We start from the raw sequence: 26,265 nt of genomic DNA, 5'->3' as shown, positions 1-26,265 counted from the left end.
ATCTTGATCTCTATTCTCCAAAACAAATATTTTATTTCAATAGGATACATAAAAAGACTAATATAAATTATTTGATTTGATATGAATTACAGTAATGCTTATAAATACAAGATTATAAAGGAGTAGATAACCCAAAAATGACAGTTTAAACAAATAGATGCATAAATGTTTACCTGAGGTAAATCTTGGTCTACATCATCAAGTTTTTCAACTTGGCTTTTGATGAATCTATGGATGAATGACTTTTCTGATTTTGTTGTAAGGTCAATTGTTTTCAACCTATCGGCAAACACATCACATTTTTTTCTAGAAAAAACAAATACAACAGCTGGTAACCAATCTCTATTTTGAAGAAAAGAAACAACGGAAATCCACAGAGTTTGGTCCTGGAAAATTTAAGTATATCTATCAAATCATATAATTATTACAACAAGATGTAGATACAGCATAAAATCAACCAGCCTAGTTTGCTGGGTTCATCAAAATGATCCATTTGACATTTATTTAATTAAAATTAAAAACATATAATTCAAGTGTAAATAAGTGATATATTATTTCACCATGTTAACTTTTTTTTAAACAAATGTTTTATATATAAATATCTCTTACACAACCTGACACTTTCAAAGCAGTAAAATTTATTTTTTATTTAAAACCTTGATTAGAAGGAAATAACATCTTTAATATTCAAGTTTTATCTTTTGTATTTTCCTTAATATATGCATTTGTACATGCATGTGTATATATATATACTCTTAAATATATATTATATAATAACTAATTCATTATTTTTATTCTTTATTTTTTACACTTTTATTTTCTTATCTATTTATTTTTGTTATATATGAAACATTTACTCAATTATTTTTACTAAGTTAGTTTTTATACAGATACATTTAATTTTATTTATTTGTGTATTTCTTGTAATTCTTAATGCTCTTTTTCTATCCAATTCTATAAGTATGTTAAATTGAGAAGCATTATTATTTTTTTTTTTTAAGTTGATTAAAAAAAACTTCAATTAGCTAGGTTCTATAATTTACTATGATTTTTTTTTCTAAGTTGATCATTAGAAAAAAAAATCTTTCTAAATTCAATTAAAAAAACCTTATTGATAGATTTAATTTGTATATATGAATAGAGGATTAAAATAATTTTTGAAAACATGAGATTACATTTAGAGCAATAGAAGACAAGAAACAAAAAGCATACCCTTTTTTCTTGTGAATCAGAAGGATTAGAAAATGGCTTAGGCTTAGACATCGATCCTCTTTTCCACTCTTTTTCTTCTTCAGCTCTCTTCATTTGCTGTTTCTTTCTATTTTTACGCTCCTTTTCTTGGTTTGCTTTCATGGCCATCTCAGCTTTTCCATATCTATAAGGAATTATTTAATTATGTCATAACAATCATGCTAAGAGACTTAATCATTCATAATTAAAACTCATATTTCAGCATAGATCCTCATAAAAGAAAATAAATGGACTATTCTTGCCTTAATTAAGACTTGAGATTTTATTTCATAAACTGACAGGGAATTAGATCTTTAGAATTATGATGGCTGAATATGACTGAAGAAAGAAAAAGGAAATCAGCATTAAGTGTTTCAAGCTTTATAAAACTAATAATTGAGGTAATAATGGCATCTGTGCAATGATTGTCTGAAAAGTTTCTTTGTCAAAAAAGAAACAAGAGATTTGTTCTTTAAATTTATATTTATTTTTCAATATAATCTCTTCGTTAACTCTATATAGCAATACTCCCGCTCCTTCAACCCATCTAAAAAGATGTTGGCCTATTTCTCAGTAAAACTATTTACAAAGCTCCTTTTATTCGACAAAAATTTGTATCGTCTGAGCTCAACTTTAGGTTATGGAATGAACTATTCCCTTAAAAGCCCTTGCTTTTTTAGGAGCTGATTCCTCAAGGAGTTCAAGTTTTCTCTGACATGCATATGTGTATTGTCTTTAAAAAAAAATTTAATGATAGCTGGATACTCAATTTTTTTATTTTCACAAACCAGCCAACTTACATAAACGATTGCCAAACAAGAACTGCACATTCAAAATGGCCTGAAATTTCAGTAAGTTCCTTTCATTTCAAAACATGAACAAACACATTCTCAACTATAGATGAGTAGGGGAAAAGCTTCTTTATATTGAGGGAGGAAGCTTTTTAGACATCTCTTATATATATCAGGAACAAGAAGCAAAATAACCTTCAATATTATATTCACAAGAGGAAGTGAAATTTATAAAAAACATTTTTTTTTAGTAAGATATAATATATAATTAAAAATTAAAAAATGAACAAATGTGATGGATTTTTAGTATCATTAATGATATAGATTGTGAGGCATGCTTCTTGGTAATTAAAAATATGATTTAAATATTTCATAATTCAGCTAAACATTCTAATACTACAAATAATTTTAATAAAAATTAAACTGTCATTGAAAATTACTATTTTTGTAATTATATAGAACTAATTCAATATAAGTATTAATTATCAAATAAGTAATTGAAGATGATTCAATAAAAATATGAATAATTTAAACTCACTCAGTCACCAGAAATGGTCCGTCACCATCTTTAACAAGATACGTATCTCCTGGACTAGGACCACCTGTTCCTGTATATACATAATGTTGTAAAGGAACTGGCCTATGATGTGTGGCACAAACCATTACCTAATTAAAATAATTCAATACAGTCTTAATAAGAAAACGTTAAAGAAGGATAGTTATGAAAACCAAAGAATACCTTTCGTTGTTTAGTTCTTCCAACCCAATTTGCAAATTCAAGAGTATTTGGTACAGTTGCAGATAACATTACTATTTGAACCTGTGGTGGTAAAAGAATCAGAACCTCTTCCCAAACATGCCCTCTCTATAAACAACAAAAGTCTGCATATTATTGTTACTTATAGTTTTGTTATGAGGGAAAATGTTGAACTAAAAAAAATACTTAAACAAACAAATCAAGGAAAAACTTTCCATTTCTCTTACGATAATGCTAACTATGGGTAAATATATCAAAGCTGCAGACCAATTAACGTATAATAATAATAATTTATAAACCATGGCATTAATAATCCAGTTTTCAGTGGATCTAACCATTTCAGAGCCCCATAAGCCAAAAAACACATTTTTGGCCATTGGACTGTTTGTGCCATGATTATCTCTTAAACAGATGAAACAATTTTTTGTTTTGTAGGCTTCAATCCTCAGAGCCTAAATATCGAATCGTGCAATAACTGAAAATTGTGTTTTTTTTCAATGGACTGGAGCAATACCCAATCATTTAAGTTACTTTATATCCTCTGTAATCTATGTAATAACTTATATGAAATATTGTAATAATAAAAATTATGAAATGGTTGCAAAAAAAGAGTTTATCTAAGCAACACATCAAAACATTTTAAATAGCAGTCCAGAATCCTCATATTTGGTGAATTCTGGTTCGGGATGTTGTGGGTTATTAGGTCAAATTGGATTAGTTATATCTTTAATTTAATAATATACATTTATAAAAGAATTATTTTTTGTAATGTATTATTATCGGTTAGAAAATTTCATTTATATAACTTACAGACTAATTTAAAATCTATAATAAAATGTATTTTAAATAATTTTCACAATACAAATGCCAATTATATTAAGGAATAAATTTTTATTAGCCAAAAAAAATAAAAATTTTATCATAGAAGTATATAACTTACCTCTGGGTCATTAATGTAATGAACTTCATCAAAAACTACAAATTCCAAATCACGTATTTTTTCTGATGTGTTGTATAACATTGATCTCAAGATTTCTGTAGTCATAATCAGACATTCAGCATTTTCATTTAATTGAATATCTCCAGTTATGAGGCCAACAGAACCAAATATGCGCTTAAAATCAGCATATTTTTGATTTGACAGAGCTTTCACCGGAGATGTATAAACAGCCCTTCAAATGATAATAACACCATTAGTTAGGGGAACGAAAAAAACATTTTTGCTAAAAGGAAGTCAATTCAAATTTTCACTTAGTAAATTTTATATGTAAGTACATACTTTCATAAAAGTATTTTATTTAAGCATATAACTTGAACTATATTTATTGATTAATTAGGACAGAACGACAAAAAAAGAAGACAAAAACTGCAATCAGATAATCATAGAAATTATTGTATTTAGGATTGTGTATTTAGGATAGAATTCAATAACTCATCATTGGAACAGATAATCATTGAATGCTGAGGCTCTTAATAATATTTGTTATACTAAAAGCATTATTTTTATTAGATATGTGATATGGTTTATTGATTTTATAAATTTTTTTTTAATTTAAAATCTAAATATGAATGGAATATGGTCCGGGTGCGGTAAAAAAAAATTCAAATAGTAGATAATTATACTATTTAAAAAAAAAAAAAAAAAAATAGTATAATTATCTACTATTTGAGTTTTTTTTTTTACCGCACCCGGACCATATTCCATTTATCTATACACACGGTCGATCAATAATCTTCCATTAAAATCTAAATACTTATACAATACAGAAAACATTCAAAATTTAAGTGGAAAAATAAAAGAAAAACTGACTATACATAAAGCACCTTTTGATGGCTTTATGATAACAAAGTTCTGTCTTTCAGGCAGAAGTTTTTGCCATTTTTGCCAGCAGCTTTATGCCCTGAAGTCATTAGCTGTGAAAGAACTGGCATCACCATCTTTTCAGATAGTCTGTCTGCCCTTCAAGCCTTGGAGTCACCTAGAGTCACCTCTAATTGGGTAAGAGAGTGTAAACAAGCCTTAGAATCATTAGCGTGCTTAAAGAAGCTACAGGTTACTTGTACAGCTCACTTGTCCCAGGGCACAAGGGAATCACAGGTAATGAAAAAGCTAATCAGCTTGCTAGAAATGGGGCTGAGCACCCTCCACCCCTACCTGGACCAGAACCATTCCTAGGCATCTCTAAAAGGCATCAGAGGAAAGCAGTTCTTGATTGGACATGGAAGAAAGCCGGTAAGGAGTGGAAGGACTGTATATGGCTGAGACAGCCAAGATTTTAATAACTAAAACTTCTAATTCTAAAACTAAGTGACTGCTAGGCCTAAACAGAAACGAACTCCGATTATTAATAGGAGTCCTGACAGGTCACTGCAGGCTTAAAAGACGTCTTAAGATATGTGGAGTAGTTCATGATGAAACCTGCTGCTTATGCGGACAGGCCCCAGAGACTGCCTTACATTACATAGCCGATTGTGGTAGGTATGCATCACTAAGATACAGACTTTTAGGCTCTGATAGAATTAAAGGAAATGAGGCTTCCTCTATAGATTGGGAGTCCCTTTTGAATTTCAGTAGAAAGTCTAAAAGGTTCGATATAGAGGAATAAGATGCCTTTACAGGCATGTAAGCAACTACATGACCTTGCATAATCGCCTGCACACTCCTAAAAGGAATCAAAACTCCTCTTTGGTTTGGTAAGGGAAAAATAACTTTCGGGCAACCTGAATTTGCTTGTTTGAATGAATCCTGGCCTTTCAAATGCCTTTTTGTGGCTTCCATATTGGAGAGTAATGAAAATAAAGGTGATTATTGATGTAACTTAATGATTTTTCTTCTTCATTAAGAGTGAACATTCTTACAAAATCATCATGTCTGAAATGACTCATTGTCACAAAATAAAACAGAATAAAGATTAAAAAAAAATTAGGCATATGGAGCAAACTAAAAGTAAAAACTAATTTTAGTAGTTAATACTAATAATGAGTAATTTTATTCACACTATATATTTTAAGAAAAAAATAGTTTTTAAGAACACTCCTGTAAATAATGTAAATTAAAAATATAATTAATAAAATTGTGAAAAAAAAAAATCATAGCCTAATTTTATGAATAACAATTTTTTAATGCCCTTATGACAGGAACCCTAAGAAATGAAAGGGGAAAACAAGAAATATAACCATTTAAAAATTTAATTGAAAACTGAATTGTCTAACAATAAATTTCCATGAATAGTAATTTTAGCAAAAAACTAATACATCAATGAGATGATTGCAGTAGTGTTACCTATATTTACCAAAAATAAAACAACAAAACCCTCATTCATAAAAGCTATAAATATGGAAGAGTATCATAATTTTTTTAATTATAAAATAGATTACTTGCTCCTATTTCGTTTAGACATTGCAATAGCATATTCAGCAACAACAGTCTTTCCAGCAGAAGTGTGAGCTGAGACGAACACATTGTAGCCATTTTCAAGGGCCTGTATAGCCTGCAAGATAACAAAACAGGTAGTTCATGATTTTGTCAAACAGTTGATGATGAAACTCTCACACATTGATGATTTTTATAATAAAAAATTCATAGTTCTTCAGTAAATGTATAACCCCATATTATATGTGTTAACTTTATAGATATGGCTAATACAAATTCCTAATATTTTTTACAATTGCGAAATGTGGCACCTTACATTAAGGGAGGAATAGAGCCTTAAGGTTTTTGAGGTTTAGGCCTAAATTTGCATAAACATGAATCAGTTTATAGTTTAAAAAGAATAATGATCAACTGTTTTCTAATGGTTTTTATAATTTATTTCTAGAAAGTTTTTATAAACAATAGGTTTTATAGAGAAACTTCTCTTGTCATGTCTTGACGAAAAAGATAAAAATTTAATGTATTTTAACCCCTCCACTCCGAATGTGGACACTAATTTTATTCGCTATCAGCACTTTTTCCTCATCTATAATGGACAAAGTTCACTAAAATCTATGATATATCCAATTGTAAAATCTTTTCATTACTAAACTACATCTGTCTTTACTTAGTGGAAATTTTTTTTTTCAACATTATAAGATTCTCAATATGTTTAATTTAAAAAACTGATATACTCATCCAAGTAAGAATAACAAAATGTGTAATCATAATTAGATTGATTTAAATTGTCATTTTTATTGAACATGGAAAGTTCATGTTAAAAATAAAATACATATCATTGCTAAGGCTGAGATACCTCATAAGTTTGAAAAAACCTTTATAACATTTATCTGCTAAAAAAATAAAATAAAAAAATAATATCATTTTACACATTTCGAAAGAAGTATCAAAGTGAAAAAAATATATATGCATCCTATAAAAAGTTGGTTGAGATGAGATGTTGCTAGAATGTGTAGATTTTCCTTAAGGTTACCACAGCTTAAGTGACAATATGTGCATAATTTTTGTGTTCTTTGTATATTTACCTCTTTTTAGACTTACGAGGTATCACAACTCAAGTGACAATATGTTATATAATTTTTGTGTTCTTTGTATATTTATCTCTTTCCAGACTTACGAGGTATCACAGCTTAAGTTATAATATGTATGTAAGTCTTGTGTTCTTTGTATATTTACCTCTTTTAAACTGACACGATTTTCTTTCCCTTTGGTATTCATTATATAAAGTTTAAACTGTATTATTAACAATTAATCATGAATTATTATCACTAAATAGCTCATTATTTTCATAAACTAACCATTGAAATCTATCAATAAAAATAAAAATTTAATCTTCCCTCAAAATTTGAGATTTCATGTTTCTGGATACTCTCAATCAAGAGGGTACAGAGCAAAAGTCTACACCATTGCATAAGCTTTGCATAACTTAAATTAAAGCAATGCAATAACGTATTCCTAAATCATCTATACTGCAACATAAGGGGATATAACAAACTTATACTTTTTTTTTTAAATTGCTATCCTAGTTTGACTATAAAAGTTCAAATTTGATCCTTCATTTATCACATAAGAAAAATAAAAAATAAATAGTTACATGCTTCTGGAAGCCGTCCAATTCAAAAGGATATGACATAGCAGGAGTCCCAACCAACTCAATTTTGGCATTTGAATTGACCTCTTCAGCCCATTCTTCTTTCCTCAACGGCCTGGGTACATCTTTCAAACGAAGGACAGGGATTTTCGGAGGGAGTGGAGCCTCTGTTTCTTCCTGAGTCTACAAAAATAATTAACATAAATAAAGGAACTAATTATAAACTTATTCTCAGACCAATATAAGAAGTGATCAAGGATCACTATTTTTCAAAAGTTTCTTTTAAAGGTTCAGCCTGGTAAATATATGCATAATTTTTTATAAATAGAATAATAACAACATTAACTAATTAAGACCTCTCATTAATAATAATACCTCATTTAATGTAACCTTATCAGCGGAAAATGTCATTTCATTATTATAAATCATTATAAATATTGCTGAGAATGTACTGAAAACATAGAAACAAATTCAAAAAATAGAAGAGAAATTTATTGCAATTTTTGAGGGGATTCATTTCATCATTATCAAAATCAGAAAAACAAAAATTTAAATCTATACCATAAAATAACCTACCCCTTGATAAAATAAACTGTTACTTTTTTTAGCACTTAAAACTTGATAACAGCTATACAACAGAGGCATTTTAAAAAAAAGCTATAAATAAAATTAGAAAATCCACAAACTGAATGAAAACTTTTTGGTGGTAAATACATTTACTTAAGTTTCTTTTTAAATATTTAACAATCAACCAGATGTTTTTTTGTTTTTGTTTTTAATGAAACATACTAAAATAAAACATGGATGCCATAAGACAATTATTTTAATAGATATTTTTGAATTACTGAAATTGAGGAAAACGGATAGCATCTTTTAAGAAATTTAAATTGGAAATATTAAATAACATCATTTAAATTAATTTATAAAAGTGATGTAACATTATTGGTATAAAGAAAAGGGTAAGAATAAGTTTTAGTTTTTTAATAAAATCAATCAATACTGATAAATGCAAGGATATATTATTTTTGTTAGCTAACATAATTTATTTAGAAGTTATGAGAACAGAAGAGAATTTTTTTAAAAATTCACAAGATTAAGAGAAATTTTTTTGTTTGTTATTTTCCTTTCTCCAAACAAAGTAACCTTTCAAGCAGTCATGTATTTGATAAACTTTCCATGATTAAAAATATAATATAGTTGGGAACAGTATGAAACCCCATAACGGTCAAATCCCAACTTTTCAAAGAGAGAAAAAAATGTTTAAGCAGTTAAATTTTCATCATATTAAGGTGTTTTTAAAAAAAAAATAGTATGTAATGAAATGAAAAAATAATTTTACTCTGACCAAATAAAATTATCGTCACCTAAGAATAAATACATAGTTCAAACATAAGATTTTTGCCTGGCGAGTATTTAAAAGTTTCCAATAAGTAAAATGAAATTACATTAGGATATTGGCTTAACTACTGTTTATAATGTTAATCAATATATGCCTATTTATTTTATTACAATGATGTGGAGGTTTGGTTATACAATAAGTGAAGGAGTAGGTGTTGTTTAAAGGAAAGAATGGATGAGGATTTGCGAATGGAGATAGGAAGAGAATTCCAGGAGGAATTTTCTGAAGAAGGCGGTTCTATAGGAGGGCATATCTAAATCAATCAGTTGGGAACTTTAATGAGAGGATGGTTGAATGAAGAGTGAGGAGAATCAAGGATATAGGTAGGTTTTCCTGACTACCCCTTTAAAAAAAAAAATAGTTGTATTAGGAAATGACATACTATTGAGTATAAAATAATTAACAATTAATTATTAGGCAAAAATAAAATAACCCCCAAAGCAAATAGTTTTGGAATAATGTGGTTTCACACTTTTATCTATGATATGTTAATTACTTTTAAAATAGTTCATCTAATCACATAATCTACACATAAAAAAAGATGTTTTATATAATTTCAATTCTCAATTCTTTTCCAGAAGTGAGCTCCTCCTGAGAGGACAATAGTTCTGATCAAACTAAATCCTCCTATTAAAAACAGTGAATAATTATAAAGAACATCTTTAAATCTTTAGGTGGTTTGCCCAAAATTTGCCCTTGACTGAGACATCACCAGTAGCAAAGTGAAAACATGGAAATGATATTGTTACTCAGTGCCTTTCAGTATGGAACCCGTGTCAGTCCAACTTTATCACTCAACCATTTGAATGGCCATATTTTTCATCTGGGCAATTGATATTCCTCTGTCTTTCAAGTCCTTCTTGGTACTACCTAAATGTTGGGTTCTGGATTTACCCACTTGTCTTTTCCCTTCTCCTGTGTGAGTCTGAAAACATATGCAAAACAGCACAGTTGATGTTCTTCCATTTTTAAATTCAATGACACCACTCCTAATTCCTCATGTAGCCTCTTCTTGTTTTTAATATTATCCCTAGCAAAAAACCTTATTTATGAGGCAGTCATTTGATTAATAATCCACTTAAGGCAGTGAAGTGTTATGAAAATTGTTTTATACAGTAAATAATTATTTGCTCACCTCATTTCTAATTATAATTGATTTCATGAAATCCAATGTTAGTCTTCTTAAGTCAGTTGTTTATTTTATAGCTGAACCTTCCATTCCTGATCGTAGTGCCCAAATACTCAGACGTGTTTACTCACTCAAGAAACTCTCAATTGCAGAGCTCACACACGCACGCACGCACGCACACACACACACACACACGCGCACACACACACACACACACATGTTATGGTGGGTAGGCACAAAATTCGTTCCCAGTCTTGCTTAAAGTACCTAGGAGTTATGATCGATGCACGTCTCCACTTTAATGTTCACGCGGAGTATATTAGCGCAAAATCTGCTAAAGTTGCATCCTTTTTGTCACGCCTCATGGCAAACATCGGAGGTCCCAAAGAAAGTAGGCGAAGGCTTCTGGCTACTGTTGTCACCTCCATTATGTTATATGCAGCCCCGATTTAGAAACAAGCGATGGCTGCCATATCATACAGGAGACAGATAGTTTCAGTGTACCGCAGAGTTGGTTTAAGGACAGTAAGCGCTTTTTGAACTGTTTCCTACGAAGCGGTGTGTGATGGCCCGAATGCCACCTGTGGAACTCCTTGTTGAAGAAAGAAGCAGGCACTATGGACGACGCTTGCACTTATCCAGAGAAGAAGAGTGAAAAATAACCATCGACCAGTGGCAGCAGCGTTGGGAGGCTGCAGATTCCGGGAGGTGGACTCACAGGTTAATACCCGATGTGGGCAAGTGGTATGGTCGCCAGCATGGTGAGGTGGATTTTTACATTTGATGACCGGACATGGATGCTTCAGAGCCTACCAGTACCGTTTCAAACTAGAATGCCCTGGATGCCAGAATGTCAAGGAAACCGCGGAGCAAGTGTTTTTCACTTGCACTCGCTTTGCAGTAGAAAGAAGTGAATTGGAGAGAGAGTGTGGAGGACGCATCACTCCAGAAAACGTGGTGAGCTATATGCTCCTCTCAGACCAGCATTGGAATGCAGTGAAGAGATTCACCACAGTCGTTCTCAAGAGGTTGAGAGAGGAAGAGAGGGCTAGAAGACGTAACTAGCATGGAAACGTGAAAACCATGCGAAGAATGTGAGGCGGCACTTAGCCATTTCCCTCCATGCCTAGCGGAGGTCCCGTGGAGAGGAATGAACAGGTGTAGGGCGGTGGTTTTAGTGGGTAAAAATCCCACACACGGATAGGTACGGGCCTATCCGTGTTTTTTGAAGATTTCCACCGACCCTCGTATAAAAAAAACAAAAAAAAAACACTTAATATTAATAATCATTAATAAATATCATACTTTACCTTTGTCATGGTATGATCTGCAACATCTTCGTGAACTAAATCATCGTCATTAATTTTCAAATCTTCAACTCTTTTTTCTATCTCTTCTTCTCTTTCATTAACTTCATTTTTTCTTAATTCTATTTCGTCTTCATTAGGTATATCCTCAATGTTTGATTTTAAATCAGTTACATTTTCTTCCAGTAACTTATTTTCAACATACTCTGCAGCAGGAAGACCACAAATATCAGACTGATGACTTGCACCCTCATCAGCAATTGATCCAGATAAGCTATTTTCACATTTATTTTCCTTAATCTGTTCTTCTAACAATTTTTTGAATATTACAATGGGATTTGAATCTGTTTTGTTTGTTTGGTCCATATTTTCCATGAATGACTCATAATCCTTGAGTGATTCAAGAGGTACTCTTTCTGTAAGACTTGACAATTTATCACCATAATGTTCATTAAAATACTGTTTCCACTTTGTTATTTTATCTAGTGAAGGTTCATAATTGCCATCTATCCATGCTTTTAACTTTTGAGGAACTTTGAATTTTTGATTTTTCACAAGAACTATTTCTTTGAGTTTTTCTACATTTTCAATAATACCTTCTTCTGAAGGAATGGGTTTTGTTTCAAATGGAGCCCATTGTGCAACAATCGTATCAACTTTATCAAGGAAATCCGAGTTTTCCTCAGATTCAGATTCAGATGAAGATAAAGTTTCAGATGTATAACAACGTTTTTTTCTTTTTTTCGTATGGCCAGTTTGTGCAGATGTATTTCTAACAGCAGCTGAAGTCATAAGCTTATCTTCATCTACCTCTTCATCTTCATCAGCAGTAGGCAAATCACTACTATTATCTTCATTATCATTTGTTGGCATTTTCTCCATCAAATCTATTAACAATTAATATAATTACATTATATTATCTCTTAGTTAAAAATCTGCATGAGAAATAAAAATAATATTGAAATATGCCATGAAAGAACCACTAATATTTTATATATTATAGATAATACTGACATCATATCAGTGCTTCCTAATCGGTGGTCTATGAAAAGTTGTCTCAGTAGTGGTTCATGAGAGGGTCGGGCAGCATATATAAAAAAGTTTCCAAACAAACGAGCTTTTTTTAAAGCGATAAGATTTAGACTGTATAATTCTAAAGATGGAAATAAAAAGTGGGAATACAAATCTTTTTTATAAGAATTTAGTATTAGATGAGTTTTATTATTTATGTGTCCTGAGATTAAAGTGTTTGTGGAAACTTTTTAACAGGTAAATGCACTCTAATAGTGGTTCAAAATACCCTTTAAGTATCTAAATTTTCGATTATTTTCCCAGAGGCTTCTTTTACCAGAGGAGTATTTAGAGGATTCCCACTACGTTTTCCCTATAAGTCAAGCATGAAAGTGGTCAGCACATAGTTCAATTTCTCACTAACATATAGTGATCTGCGATTTATTTACAAATGTAACCACTGATATTATAAAAGTATAAATAATTACTATAACTAAAAAAAAAAATGGAATCAGAACTCTCCATATTTTTTTCTTAACACTTTGGCTGTATAATGTTTTATAGAAAATGTGATATACAATAACTTCCTAGAGCCTTTAATCAGTAATTCTGTTGAAATAACCATAAAAAAATTCATGTAACTGCTGCTTACATACATAGATTCAGTGGCATACATGGGTGACGAAATGGTTAAAAAACAGGAATTTTATTTGGCTAAATATTACAATTTATACATTATCATTATATAATGCTTGTTTAAATTTTTTTAAAAAAAGGTTAACAACGAAAAAAATGTGCGTATAAAAGGTTTCTCAGGTGACCCCCCCTGGTTAAAGTGTCAATGAATGACAAATTTTTAACATAATATAACATTAATGAGTAATATAAAACTATATACATTACCTTCTGTTGTGAATGGATCTGGTTTAAAAATTACTTGTACATCATCAGAATCATCTGAATCTGAAGAACTTTCCAATTCTGGAGGTTGCAAGTTACAAGCTTTTGATAAATCACAGAATGCTTCATCGGAGAATTGAGGGTAATGTTGTGCTAAAAGACTTCTTAATTTAACTGAAAAAGGAAAATAATACAAAGCAAATCATAACACAAGCGGGTACATATCATCATTAACACTAAGCAAACCATGATGTGTCAAACGACCCTTTTAAAACTTTCATCAAAATTTTTAAGAAATAAAATCATCAAATCACACGATGACAAGGAAACAGCTTAGTTTGACCTTTGATAGAAAGAAGATTATCTCTTGGCTTATTCTCCATCTTTTCTGTGTCTAGATTGCGACACAGAGATATTAATTCAGAATGCAAGAGAATTCAGAGACCCTTAAAACAAAGCCACCCTATTAATATTCTAAACTAGGAGAGATGACCAATTAATTACATTACTAAGAAGTTATAATAGCAGTGGTTTCCAAACTGGATATCACAAGTGAATGCATGAGTGCTATGATTACTACACTATGATTTTACAATTTAGAAATAGAATCCATTTATATACAATGGAAAACCCATTAACTCCTTCTTTTTTTTTTTTATTACTCCCAGCCTGGTCATTCTTGACATAAACAGGTTATATACAGGTAAAAAAACTATTTTAACCATGAAGGAGGGTCAAGTTTTAATTTTCTGGGACCATCAAAAAATAAAATTCGACCCTCCAGGTCAGATTTGAACCAGGGCTGCTGCAGTCCTGAGATTGTTAATACCAATGCCTTACCCTTAACTCCTTGTTTATGCTACGTTTACCACTCGTAAGCCATTTAGGCTAAGGAATGAATACATAATTTAGAAATGTTGGATTTATTCTCAGAACTATTTATTTAATTTTTATGTAGGTATTTAGTATTAATTACTATCTATTAAAAGTAATATAATATACAGGAAGTGTCTTTGATATTTATGTTTTAACAAATATTAAAAAATATAATTTCCCTAGATATTCCACTGCTTAAAGGATAATTGTGTCGCAATTTTTTTTAGCCCGACAAGGGTGCCATGAGATTTTTTTAGTTAACAAGGGTGTAGCAAAAATTTTTTTTCAGACTTGCAATGGTGCCACAAAATTTTTTTTTTGTCCAACAAGGGTGATGCAGTGAAAAACGTTTAGGAACTGCTGATATATAGTGCACTAGTATACAGTTATATAAATTATACAGTAGCACTTCAAAAACAAGAAGAACTTGCAACATACCGATTAATTTTGACATGAGTTTATTTTCCCACTTTTTTATGGTAGGCTAACAGAGAACTACAATATATCATTACATAAGTATATGTATACATTATAATAATTACTTAAAATAGATTAAAATAAATAAATGCACTAAACAAACATAAAACAGTACTTTATGAGAAACAGACTAATCATTTCCACTTAGTATTAATAAAGTTTAAATAAGTCAGTTTGATATACCTAAATTGAAAAATCCTGAGTGTTCGCTGATGTAAGGGAAAGTCAAAAATTTTTCAGAGTAGGATTCCAGGGTTTCAAGTTTCAATCCATAATCAGGAACTACTGTTTCTCCTAACTACAAAAAAAACAAAAAAAAAAACATATATATATAGTTTAGTATACATTTATTAATCGAGTTAAAATATCATCCATCAGCCAATGATAGATAATTTTATTTATAACAATTAAAATATTTTTAAACTCTCTAGCTACTTTTCAGAAGTAGTTGCCAAAACTGATACCAAAGAAAAGAAGAGGGATTCTCTTGCGGGTAAAACTAAGCACTTACTTAGGGAGTTGCATTGCCAAAGACACCAGAACAGGTAAAGCTGACTTTACAACCTTTAAGAGGCAACCTTCTAAATCAGGCTTAGGGCCTATAAACCATAAACTCAAGAAAAAATATCAAAAGTAAAAGAAAGAATAGCCTGGAAATGAAAACATATTATATTTGGGACTTGGATGTCAGAGGATTAAGTGGTAAATTATTTGTTTTAATATCTGAAATGGAAATAAAGAAAATTAATATTCTCAGGATCACTGAGACAAAGAAATAAGGAAGAGGAGAAACAGTTATCAGAGAAAATATTCTATATTCTGGAGCAGGACAGGAAAGAGAGAAAGCAAGTAATAACCAAAGTAACCAAACAGTTGTCTCCAGCTAAAAGTTGGAAATTATAAATTGGAGGAACATGTCCATGAGCGAAGCTTTGAACAGTTATTATTGCATAAGGCCCAAAACATTGTGTAGCAGCTACAGAAAAGAAAGCATTCTTAAACCAACTTGAATGATAAATTTATGATACTTCAGTTAAACCAAGTATCTTGGTGGAGTCTAGAATGGAAGAGTAAGGAAGGATAAGATGATTTGGCCAACAGTTCTTAGGATTCCATGAAGAAATTAACTTTTATGGTAGTATGGAAAGATTATGAGTTAGTACACTGGAAATGGCCAGGTAATTGTCTGCACTATCCTCCCCCTCCCCCGCCCATCAGAATACACCCAAGTTTAGAGAAGATCCAAGTCGTGCAGAGAAGTTAATTAAGGTATATTTCCAAACTTGAATGGAGACTCAGGTCTCCTAGGTGGCCAGAAGACACTTAAAAAATAGTTAAAGAGAAGAAGATACTGCAGAAGCAGCATGCAACAACTGGTTATGACCAGTTGTATAATAATAATGAATAAGTTCAATGAAAATAAAAGAAAGGAAGGGAAAAATATGGTAACAATGTAGAAAAAGGGAAGACTTCAAGAGGAACCTCAAAGAAAATATCAAAGCTAACAGAAGCTATTCTATGGAGTGAGTGGAAAGGCTTCCAGTACTCGAGTACATCAAAAGATGAGAATAAGTACCGCTCTCCAAAAAGAAGAAGAAATTATGATATAATGATAACACCATTTTATGGAGTTATCTTAAGGCGAAGAGCATTTGCTAAAAAAGAGACATGATGATCAATGGGAAGAATGCAATTAAATCTCTAAGGATGAACTAAAAGATATGATAGTGCTAATGAAGATAGGGAAAGCAGCAGGATAAGATGACACACACCAAGAAATGCTACAATATATGGAAGAGAAAAGGAAAAATATTTTTCTACACTTATACAGGCTCTGATAACTAAGATAGAATGTAACCCCATAGAAAAATATTTATATAATAAGAGAAAAAATATGTAAAAAGTGATTTTATTAAATTTACTATGGATAATAAACTGACAAATAGGAATAGCATAAACAAATAATAGGATAGGAATAATTGTAATGCTGAACCTGGAGGGGAGAGAGGGGGGAGTTAAACCTCAAAACGTCTAAAATTCTATGACAAATTAGTAAAAAAAACTAATAAAGGAATTGCATCATAAAGTTAGTTAAGTTCAATAACTATTTAATTGAGATTTTATTGAACCTATTAATTTTATCAAATATACACCTCAAAATCCTATATATATTTCTTACTTTTTAATTTCCCTTCTATGCGGTTTTACTATACTATATTTTATCTTTGATTAATGTTTTTTAATATGTATATGTACATGAAATTAGCGTACATCTTAGAAGAGAATTAAATTCAATGTATCAATTTGAATGGATTATTTACCCCTTCCAACGTTCCACCTCGTTTCAAATATTCATCTTTAAATTCATTACACAAATCATCACTTTGTGGTTCAACATAATTGCTACAATTATTTTTGATGAGAGCTTTTTCCATGTTAATTTTCTCAATAATATCTCTGGTCATTCCATCATCATTGGCCGCTTGTATTGGCTAAAAACAATTTTAATGATTAAAACAATAAAAAACAAAATATTTAGAATTTAATGAAGTACAAAAGGATTATAATGGATAATATTAATGCATATTTATTCTGATTTTATTGAAATATGGATGCATAATTAATAACAATAAAATACTGTCTTAATAGCAAATTAATGGAGGGAAACAATATTTGTGAAGGTATACTACTCAACTTTGTAAGAAAGCAGTAACCTCCGAAAAATATTTTTTGAGATTTCCACAATACAACAATCTGAAAAAATACTTCTTATTTATCTAGTTTATTTTTTTTTAATTCAGTAAATTCAATAATTTTCTTAATTTTAATGTCTTTAAAGTGCAATTAACTCTTATCCAATGGTTTACTCATTAGAAATACAACGAATTTTGACCTTGTCAGGAAAGGCACTACGTTTTTACAAAGCTGGGTACAGACAATAATTTTAGTTTCCTTAATGTCTGGATAGGAAAGGTTTCGAAACAGGGTAAAATTTTAATGACTTAAAATTTTCAACAGATTTTAATGCTTCAGAGCCCTATGAATATTCATTCATTGGTACGTGGTTTTCATTTTCATTTTTTTTTATTTCAGCCCCCCCCATTTCTGTGAAAAAGTTACAACAGAATAAATGATGTTGCAAGGACCAAATCGGTCCTTCCTTTCCCTCAAGGATGTTGCCAGGGGACTAGAACTGGCTGTTAAATCAGATACGAAAATATACACACTGATTGACAGGTTGATGAACATTAACGAACATCCATAAAACACGAACAAATCTTAAAAACAAAAAAAAATACCTTTAACTCATCTGTTTCGGATGGCTCGTTAAACTTGGCAACTTGAGGAGAGGGTGTTTCAGTCACATTATCATCATCCTCATTATCTGAAGAAGCATTGGTAATTCTCATAACTAAGTTTGATGGTCTTTTAATAATGGTCTTCTCCTCAGACTTTGTAGACTCTAGTTGAGTTTCAAATAAATAGTCAGGATCCCCAGCCTTGACTTCGGTTATCTGGAACATTAATACGTTATAACAAACCTGGTTTATAGTTAAATCAACAAATTAGTAAAAAAAAAAACTATTTTTGAGAGAGAAGATGGGAGAGAAATTACAATTTCATTGAGTCAAATTTTTGAAATATCTGTGATGCATATATACCAATTCTCTATTTCATTTTTATTTAGTTTAACTTTACTAAAATTACATTGCCTTTTTAATTTAAAGGCAGGTTAAGGGGGCTGAGCAAGCCTGGGTACAGTATTATTGCTGTACCAGAGTTTGCCAGGACCTTTATCCTGTATAGGAACAAAATAAAGATGCTACCTCTTTTGCACCTGTTTTATAGGGATTTAGCAGCAGCAAAATTGGCACTTAAAGAGGTTACCCACAGAGAGATCGCTACTTCTTCAGTGCATATCCCCTAAGATGAGGTCATCCTGTCCGTAAAACTGAGGAAGTTGATGGACGGGCTGGATAAGATGAATGAGCTGGTGGTCTTCACGGATGCCAATGCCCATGATTGCCCCTGGGAAAGTACTAATATCAACCAGAGAGGTGAGTCTCTTAAAGTATATTTTAAGCCATGACTTAGAGGTCCTGAATAAGGGTAACGAATCTTTGAGCTAACTTTGTCAATAGGACAATGTTGGAGTCATTGATAAATCAATATGCATTATTATAGGAAATTACAAATTCTTTCACACTTAATGTGTCTTATAATTTAAAAATTTTTTAACGCAAGGTATTGACATTGTCAAACAAATAATTGGGGGAGACTTCAGTAAACATTATTTATCTGATACTGGATTATTAAATAACCAAGTGCCCTGAAGTGCTGGGATTGGAGCATGGTAAGAATTAGAGTTAGTTATATTTATTGTAATGACAACAAAATAAATTATGAAACTCGCACTAGGTTAAGAAAATGTTAGCCATCAATGGCCAGGTAGTGACCAATGCCAAGTCATCTATGGATTAAAAAACAAAAGCACCAAAAGGCTCACTTGGCAAACTAGTTACCCCACTAATTAATACCAGTACTAGTAATAGTAGGAATTGATACATGTATACTTCATTACCAGATTTCCTGGAGGACAAGTTTCATCCTCATTAGCTTTAAGTATGAAAATACAATTCTCTAATTGTGCATCTAAAAATTCTTGAAGATTGTCTTCTTTAATCCCTCTCTGTCTAGGGAAGCCTAGATCATCCAACATCCTGTTCACATTCTCTACATGCTTTTCAAATTCTGGCCCAACTGCTGTGGCTTCCTCACTCCGACAAGTTTCTACATAGAAACAAAAATTACAAATTAAATAGCTGGTAATAGATGATATTCTAATGAAAATATTTCGAATTCTGGACTTATCGAGAGCCATACAATAAAAATGTACCATACAGTCCAGCAGCCAGTGGTTATGTTTGGAAGCAAGTCCTGGACTCTGAGACTAAAGGATAAAGGCTGGTAAAGATATGGGATAAAAAATTCCTAAGAATTTTTGACTCAACTAAAGAATGAAATTACTGGCAAAAAAAGACAAATGGGAAAATGAGAAGTCTACATGAGACACCAAATATTGTTTCCTCCAATAACACTGCCACGATAAGATGGTTGGGGCATGTACAAAGAATGGAGAGTGGTAGGCTCTCTAAAATGATGATGGAGGAACATCTGGATGGTATTAGAAATGGAGGTAGACCTTGACTTCATTGGCTGCAGAATATAGAAAAGTACCTTTGGTCGTTGGGTGTTGAAGAAAGGAGAAGGGCAACCGAATACAGGTTTATGAGGATTGCTGAGATGGCCCAGATCCTTTAGAGATCATAGTGCCTTCAGATAGTGTAGGATAGAATCCATTTAAAATAATTCATGGGAAATTTAGTTAAGGAATATCGTTTCTATTTTGTAAACAGATTATCAAAATTAAACCACAATGGTAGATCTAGAATGCATTCCATTATATTGATTATGGGAACAGCTGCTTTTTCTAAACCTATTTCATATCTATTGTTTCAAAGAAGAGATAAATAAATGAAGGGAAGAACTTTCACTAAACAAATAAAGTAAAATAATTTTCAGAAATTAAGCAATTTTATGTTGTATGGCAGGCAACACAGTTATGCGAACATATCTAATTTCAACTGAGTAAGTCAAAACTTTATTAAGAAATTTTTAAATATACTACTTTTTTATTTTGCACTTTTAATATTTCATATCTTTCTGAATTAGTCCAAACTGCTCAACTGTATAGAGAAAGACTCATTACAAGTGGTAGGGGTGCAAATTTAAAACATACACGATGAACTTATTAGGATTTGATACATTACTCCCTTTTTAGCATTGGATCCCTTTACAGCAACGCTAGGTCATTAATGGTTAATTATCCTTAATACTATTTTGAATTAGAAAAGATCAATTAAAAATATTTATTTTAAAGAAAATTAATAAGAACACATCTGTGAACTATCTAAATCTACAATATATTTTAAAAATACAATATGAATAGAATTACTATAAATCATAAAAATTATTTTATTAAATATAATTATAAATTTGAAATCTTATAACCATAATGTGAATAAAATTAATATACCTAAGTACTCTTTTATATTTGCAAAATTTTCATTGAGTTCAGTTTCTGTGATGTTTCCCTGAAGACCACCGAGCATTTTATTACTTTTTATTTTTACTTTTTCTTTTTCCCAGTCTATTTCATACATTTTATCTGTTGGATCTGTAATAGGATAATTTAATGAAGATGATAATAAAACAAAGTAATGAACTTTAGTGAACCTTATTTTTAATGTATGAGTTAAACAAAAATATAAATAGTTAAAATATTAGCCAAGAGAATCAATCACAAATGATATTTATATTATAAAATTACCATCTTCTGCATCTTCCTCTTCAGTATCACTCTCCAATCCCAAATGAAGTCTTTCAAACTCCCTAATTTCCTCTTCCTCATTCCTAGGAATTGCTTCATAACTTATAATATTCCCTTCATCGTCCCGCTTTGCCTATTATACGAATTATTTTAACAAAAGTCATACAGAAAATAAATGAAAATAATAATAAATTATTTATTCTAATCAATTACTTCAGAAAAAAAAAATCAACAAATAAGAAATCCAGTAGATACTTTAACAAAACAATTTAATATAATTTATCAATAAATATTCTAATTAATGTTGTTTATTGTACTGCTCCAGAATGCAAATGTGATATTAAGTAAATATGTTATGAATTATATAAATAATTATTAATGTTTATTTATTCTTCTCTTAACTTTTCTAAAAACCAGGTATATATTTATGTGAAATAATTTTAGAGAGACTCATGAGCAAATCATTTTATCAAATCACAAAGCTAAAAACCTATTTCACAAGCACAATATCAGTTAATTTTATGTCAATTAATAAATTATTTAAAGTGAGAAAAATGTTTAAAATAATATTTACTACGATATCCTCAACACCAGGAGGCATCACTACTTTCAGGAACTCTGAAACATTTACTGGTCCATCTACAACTGGTGTTTCATTAGGTTTTTCTGATGTTTGTTTTTTTAATTCAATAAATTTGTCCGAGTTTTTAATTTTCCTAAGTTCATTTTCCATTTCTTCAATGTCCTAAAAAAATAATAGTAATAATAAATAGTACAACGAAAACCAATGTAATAAAATAAATGCTGATAAAAAAACAAATAGAAAGATAAACCTCTTTATAAGAAGCAGAATGAATGTCTCATAAATGCTTTCAAGTAACCATTATCCTTATTATATAGGATATATTCTGTGACCAGAACATATAAATATAATACATACGATATAATCACTGAAAAAAGTTTGGAACCCTTTACCTATTGTTTTACAGTTTGTTGTAACAAAATATTGATTGCTCGAACCAATCATTTTTAATACCTAGACAATCCTAAAATGGAACCTATTATCAATCAAATTTATACCATCAATAATTTAATTTATAATAAATAAAATTTTGCCTAGTGATGGGAGCACTAGGGAACAGGAGAACTTCAACAATGCCAAACATAAGCCCTTTAAAGAATATCAAAAAGAAGACTGATCTAGAAGACTGATATTTAGACTAATTGGCAGAATGAAAAAAATTCCCACAGTCCTTATTTCTTTCTGGATACTACAGTATCAATTTTATTAAATTTGTTCCACTACTTTCACTTGTATGTGAGCAAAACTGTCATTGACTTTAAAATAAAGGAAATAATGTACTAAATAGAAATGGTGAAGAAGCTATAATGCTTTATGTAACAGTTTTCTTTATATATATTATATATCTTTATAAATTTACATATATGGAATTGCTGTGATATTATAATGCTGTATGTTTAAAATATTGTTTTTCCTTCACATGAAAATTAATTGAATCTTAGATCAAATATAACTAATTGGACCATAAAATAAAGTAAAAATTAACTCATTCTGATGTATTTAATGAGTCAGGTACCAATTAAACCAACGTATCAAATAAACTTACCGAATCATTTTGAACTTCATCAGCTTCTTCTCTTGCTGTCTTTACTGAAAACTCCCAGTCAGCAAGTTCTTCATCTGTCGCTGATAGTATTGTTAAAATATTTCTAGGTAAAGCAGGCAAATAAACATTTTCAGCCATGTCATCTAATTCCGGAGGTTGAACGAATTTAGAAGGTTCAAAGTCGAATGCATCACAATTCATGAAGTTTTCTAATTCTTTCATAAATTCAGGATCACTCCTCGGATCACTCCAATTAATAGGAACTAATTTAGGAACATATTCATTTTCTGTAAATAAAATCAGCAAGGATATTCAAAAAAGTATGGAAAAACAATCAAATTATATAAGGGGGCTATTCCCTAAAGCCTAAAATAAACTTATAATTTTCTTTCATCCCTAATATTTAAAAACTTTTTGTTATGTATAAAAAAATAAAACTTTCAAAAGACTGTACCAAAATTACAGTTAAGGGACAGTAAAAAAAGTGTACTTTTTTTGTACACCTCACATCCTTAATAAGTTATTTATAATTCCTACAAGAAAAAATTATTTTACTATTTAATTATAAATAAACTAATTGAATAAAATTTAAAATAAGGTTTGTTATAAACAGAAATTGGTTAAGAAATAAAAATAACCTTAGATTATAAAAAATGTAGTGATTCTAAAATTCAATTAATTATAACAGAGTAAAGGATTTCATGAAATACAAAAGGGGAAAGAATTAAATAAATAATATAAGAGGTAATGAACCCCAAGGTTCGATGCTGATACCTTCAATTGCTGTCTACATACATCTGTCCAATGATTCCCTCTCCCTATTCAAATCCAAATCCGTAAAATCAACCTTAAATAAATTTTTCCACCTACATTTCAGTTTACTCCTTAAATGTTTACCAGTTGACTCATCGCTTATTAACTTTTTACGGATTTGTACGTAAGTTAGTTCAACAACTTTACACAACCCTAAATTATTCAACGCAATGCTATCACTTTAATTATATTTACCAGGTATTGTTCACAAATATCAATTCAGAGTGGTTTATCCTTCTAAATTCTCCGGTTAATTCATCCTTCTTCAGTCTGAAAATTTTATGCAATACTTTATTTTCAAAAACCTTAAGTAGCTGTTCTTCTCTTATTACAAGAGGCCACATTTTACATCTGTAAAGAACAGTAGGAAGCATAATACTATTAAATTCTAATTTGAGGTTTCTGGACAGAAGACGTGTGATAAGCAATTATGAAATTGAAAATAATAGAAATTTCCCATCTTACTTATTATTATTAACATGACCATAAGAGAAAAGTAACAAACCACAATTTTTTTAATGAAAAAGTTAGAATTAAAGGTTCATAATTTGACAGACTATGCCTCAGTTCACAGACTCAACATGGAAGTTACAGTTTGCAACACTAATACCCTTTCAAATCATTCTTTAACATATTCTCTTAAGTGTAATGCCTTAAGTTAACATTATCTAGGGATGAGATTTTATTTTTTTACTTACCTTTACTTTTTTTCTTTTTCATACGCTCACTTTCATCGTTTATTTTGTCTAATTTTTCACCGAGGTTTGAGACATCTTTTTCAGCATCTGTTTGTTGCTTCGAAAACTCTGCACAATCAGTAACATCGACATTTTCAGCATCTTGTCGAGTAATTTCTTCATGTGAACTAGTAGCTACGTTTCCTTCATTATCATCATACTTTGTTTTAGTGATTGCCTCCAATTCTGGATTTGGCTTGAAAGATATACAGAAAAAATATATATAAATATATTTTAGAGATATTTTTGTATCCATAGGAATAATGTTAATGTCAGAAGATATAGTTTGTAGCAATTATTATTGTGTTTGCACAATGGAAATACGTAAAAAACATTTGTAATGAACTATGGTGCACCATTAAGTACATCATTTGTACCATTAAGTACGTCAGTGAGAATGATAAGAAGATTTGCATAAAATCCTGTTTTAGTTAGAAGGAAGATTAGCTGTTTAAACCAATATAAGTACAATCAGAAAAAAAAACACAGAACATCGAGAAGGATACACCTTGTATATCAAGTTGTATCATCATGACCTTTAATTTTCATTTATTTTATATTTTGCAACAAATTTATAAATATTTGATATTTTTATAACTGAGATTAGGACCTAGAATAAACCACTAAACCCGTTTTTATATAAATTAAATTGATTAATACTTAGAAATTGGTAATACTTAAGTAAAATCATTAACCAATTCATGCGAAGAAATCATTAATTCTAATAATGAAATGAGTAAAGAACAATTACTACTACTACTAAATAGTTTTAATACTATTCGAGTTTTTTTCTTTGACCGCACCTGGACCATCTTCCTTTTATTATTACATACTGTCTATTGACGATCTTCCAGAAACTAGGAAACTAATTATGAGAGGGGGAAATTACATAATTTTGTAGCTTACCTTTAAACTGGTGTTTCTCTTACCTGTACAGCATTTATGGGAGACATTAATAACAAAAAAGAAGGTTAAAGAAAAGGAAAAGATAGAAATTCCAATGCAGTTGAAACTTGCATGTGTTGCCTAGCTGGAAGCTTGAGAGATAGACCCCATCTCTAGCGGAGAGAGGGAGAATTTAGATAAACAAGGAGAAAGTAGCCAGAGGAAAGGCGGGAAATTTTATTTGAATTCCTAACATTATCAAAGATATGACCAACAATTTCTAAATAGAACTTTGCATTTAAAGTGGTGAGGAAAATTGTCGAGGGAAACCTTGACAAGAAACAAGCAGCATTTAGACCAGATAGGCAGGCCCTATCCTACCATTTTCACCCTACAGACAATTATAGAGAAAGGGGGTTAAACAAGGAGACAGCACCCCATTCTTGTTCATTATTTTTATGGATTAAATACGGAAGGTCTGCAAGAAGAGAACACCAAGAGCAACAGTACAATATTGGAAGTTCATGCAAGTTCTGATACAAGCTTTTATGAATCTGGATGTAGTATTAATAGCAGACACTCTACAGAAACTGAATGGAGCTAGGAGCTACAGCTGAGAGGCCTAAACATAAATACTGAGAAAACAAAACTATACTTGTTGGAACGGATGATGAGAAGAGAGCGTTAACTTGTAATGGAATACCTCTTAAATTAGTGGATACCCATGTGTTGAACAACATTAAACTAAACATGTTATAATTTTTATTAGTTCAGTAAATATGTGAAATAGATTTATTTTAACTATAAAGAATTTGTTCACCAAAATAAAAACATCATTGTAAACAAAAGCAGCACGATCCTTTGACGGAAAAGGAGAGGCAATCACCGATTGTTAACAATGAGGGCATTG

The 26,265-nt window shown here is 30.5% G+C and overlaps 1 protein-coding gene and 1 long non-coding RNA gene across 4 annotated transcripts in view; one reads left to right on the top strand and one right to left on the bottom strand.

Moving 5' to 3' along the window:
* Positions 1-26,265, bottom strand: part of LOC106678794 (superkiller complex protein 2) — a 48,222-nt gene that overhangs the window by 14,858 nt on the left and 7,099 nt on the right. The window contains exons 5-22 of one of the 2 annotated variants that reach the window (XM_014417549.3): positions 24,432-24,666; positions 22,921-23,207; positions 21,867-22,037; positions 21,293-21,425; positions 20,999-21,139; positions 19,484-19,692; positions 18,201-18,416; positions 17,223-17,393; positions 15,085-15,199; positions 13,552-13,722; positions 11,641-12,524; positions 7,806-7,985; positions 6,157-6,269; positions 3,719-3,950; positions 2,761-2,886; positions 2,560-2,687; positions 1,213-1,375; positions 174-386 (exon numbers count right to left, since the gene is read on the bottom strand). In XM_014417549.3, coding sequence (XP_014273035.1) covers positions 174-386; positions 1,213-1,375; positions 2,560-2,687; positions 2,761-2,886; positions 3,719-3,950; positions 6,157-6,269; positions 7,806-7,985; positions 11,641-12,524; positions 13,552-13,722; positions 15,085-15,199; positions 17,223-17,393; positions 18,201-18,416; positions 19,484-19,692; positions 20,999-21,139; positions 21,293-21,425; positions 21,867-22,037; positions 22,921-23,207; positions 24,432-24,666 — 3,888 coding nt within the window. Of the gene's footprint in view, positions 1-173; positions 387-1,212; positions 1,376-2,559; positions 2,688-2,760; positions 2,887-3,718; positions 3,951-6,156; positions 6,270-7,805; positions 7,986-11,640; positions 12,525-13,551; positions 13,723-15,084; positions 15,200-17,222; positions 17,394-18,200; positions 18,417-19,483; positions 19,693-20,998; positions 21,140-21,292; positions 21,426-21,866; positions 22,038-22,920; positions 23,208-23,928; positions 23,950-24,431; positions 24,667-26,265 lie in introns of those variants that run through there. The other variant, XM_014417550.2, reaches the window with a different exon arrangement.
* Positions 18,160-26,265, top strand: part of LOC106678800 (uncharacterized) — a 12,861-nt gene continuing 4,755 nt past the window's right edge. Inside the window, exons 1-3 of one of the 2 annotated variants that reach the window (XR_001342825.2) lie at positions 18,160-18,300; positions 18,751-18,959; positions 19,147-19,255. This is a non-coding gene — a long non-coding RNA (uncharacterized lncRNA). The remainder of the gene's footprint in view (positions 18,301-18,750; positions 18,960-19,146; positions 19,256-26,265) is intronic. The other variant, XR_001342827.2, reaches the window with a different exon arrangement.

The sequence above is a fragment of the Halyomorpha halys genome, unplaced genomic scaffold, assembly GCF_000696795.3.
Source record: "Halyomorpha halys isolate HHAL.00 unplaced genomic scaffold, Hhal_1.1 Scaffold161.1, whole genome shotgun sequence".
Taxonomy (NCBI): Eukaryota; Metazoa; Arthropoda; class Insecta; order Hemiptera; family Pentatomidae; genus Halyomorpha; species Halyomorpha halys.
Note: the sequence above shows the minus strand (reverse complement) of the source record. Positions and strands in the feature narration are given on the sequence as shown.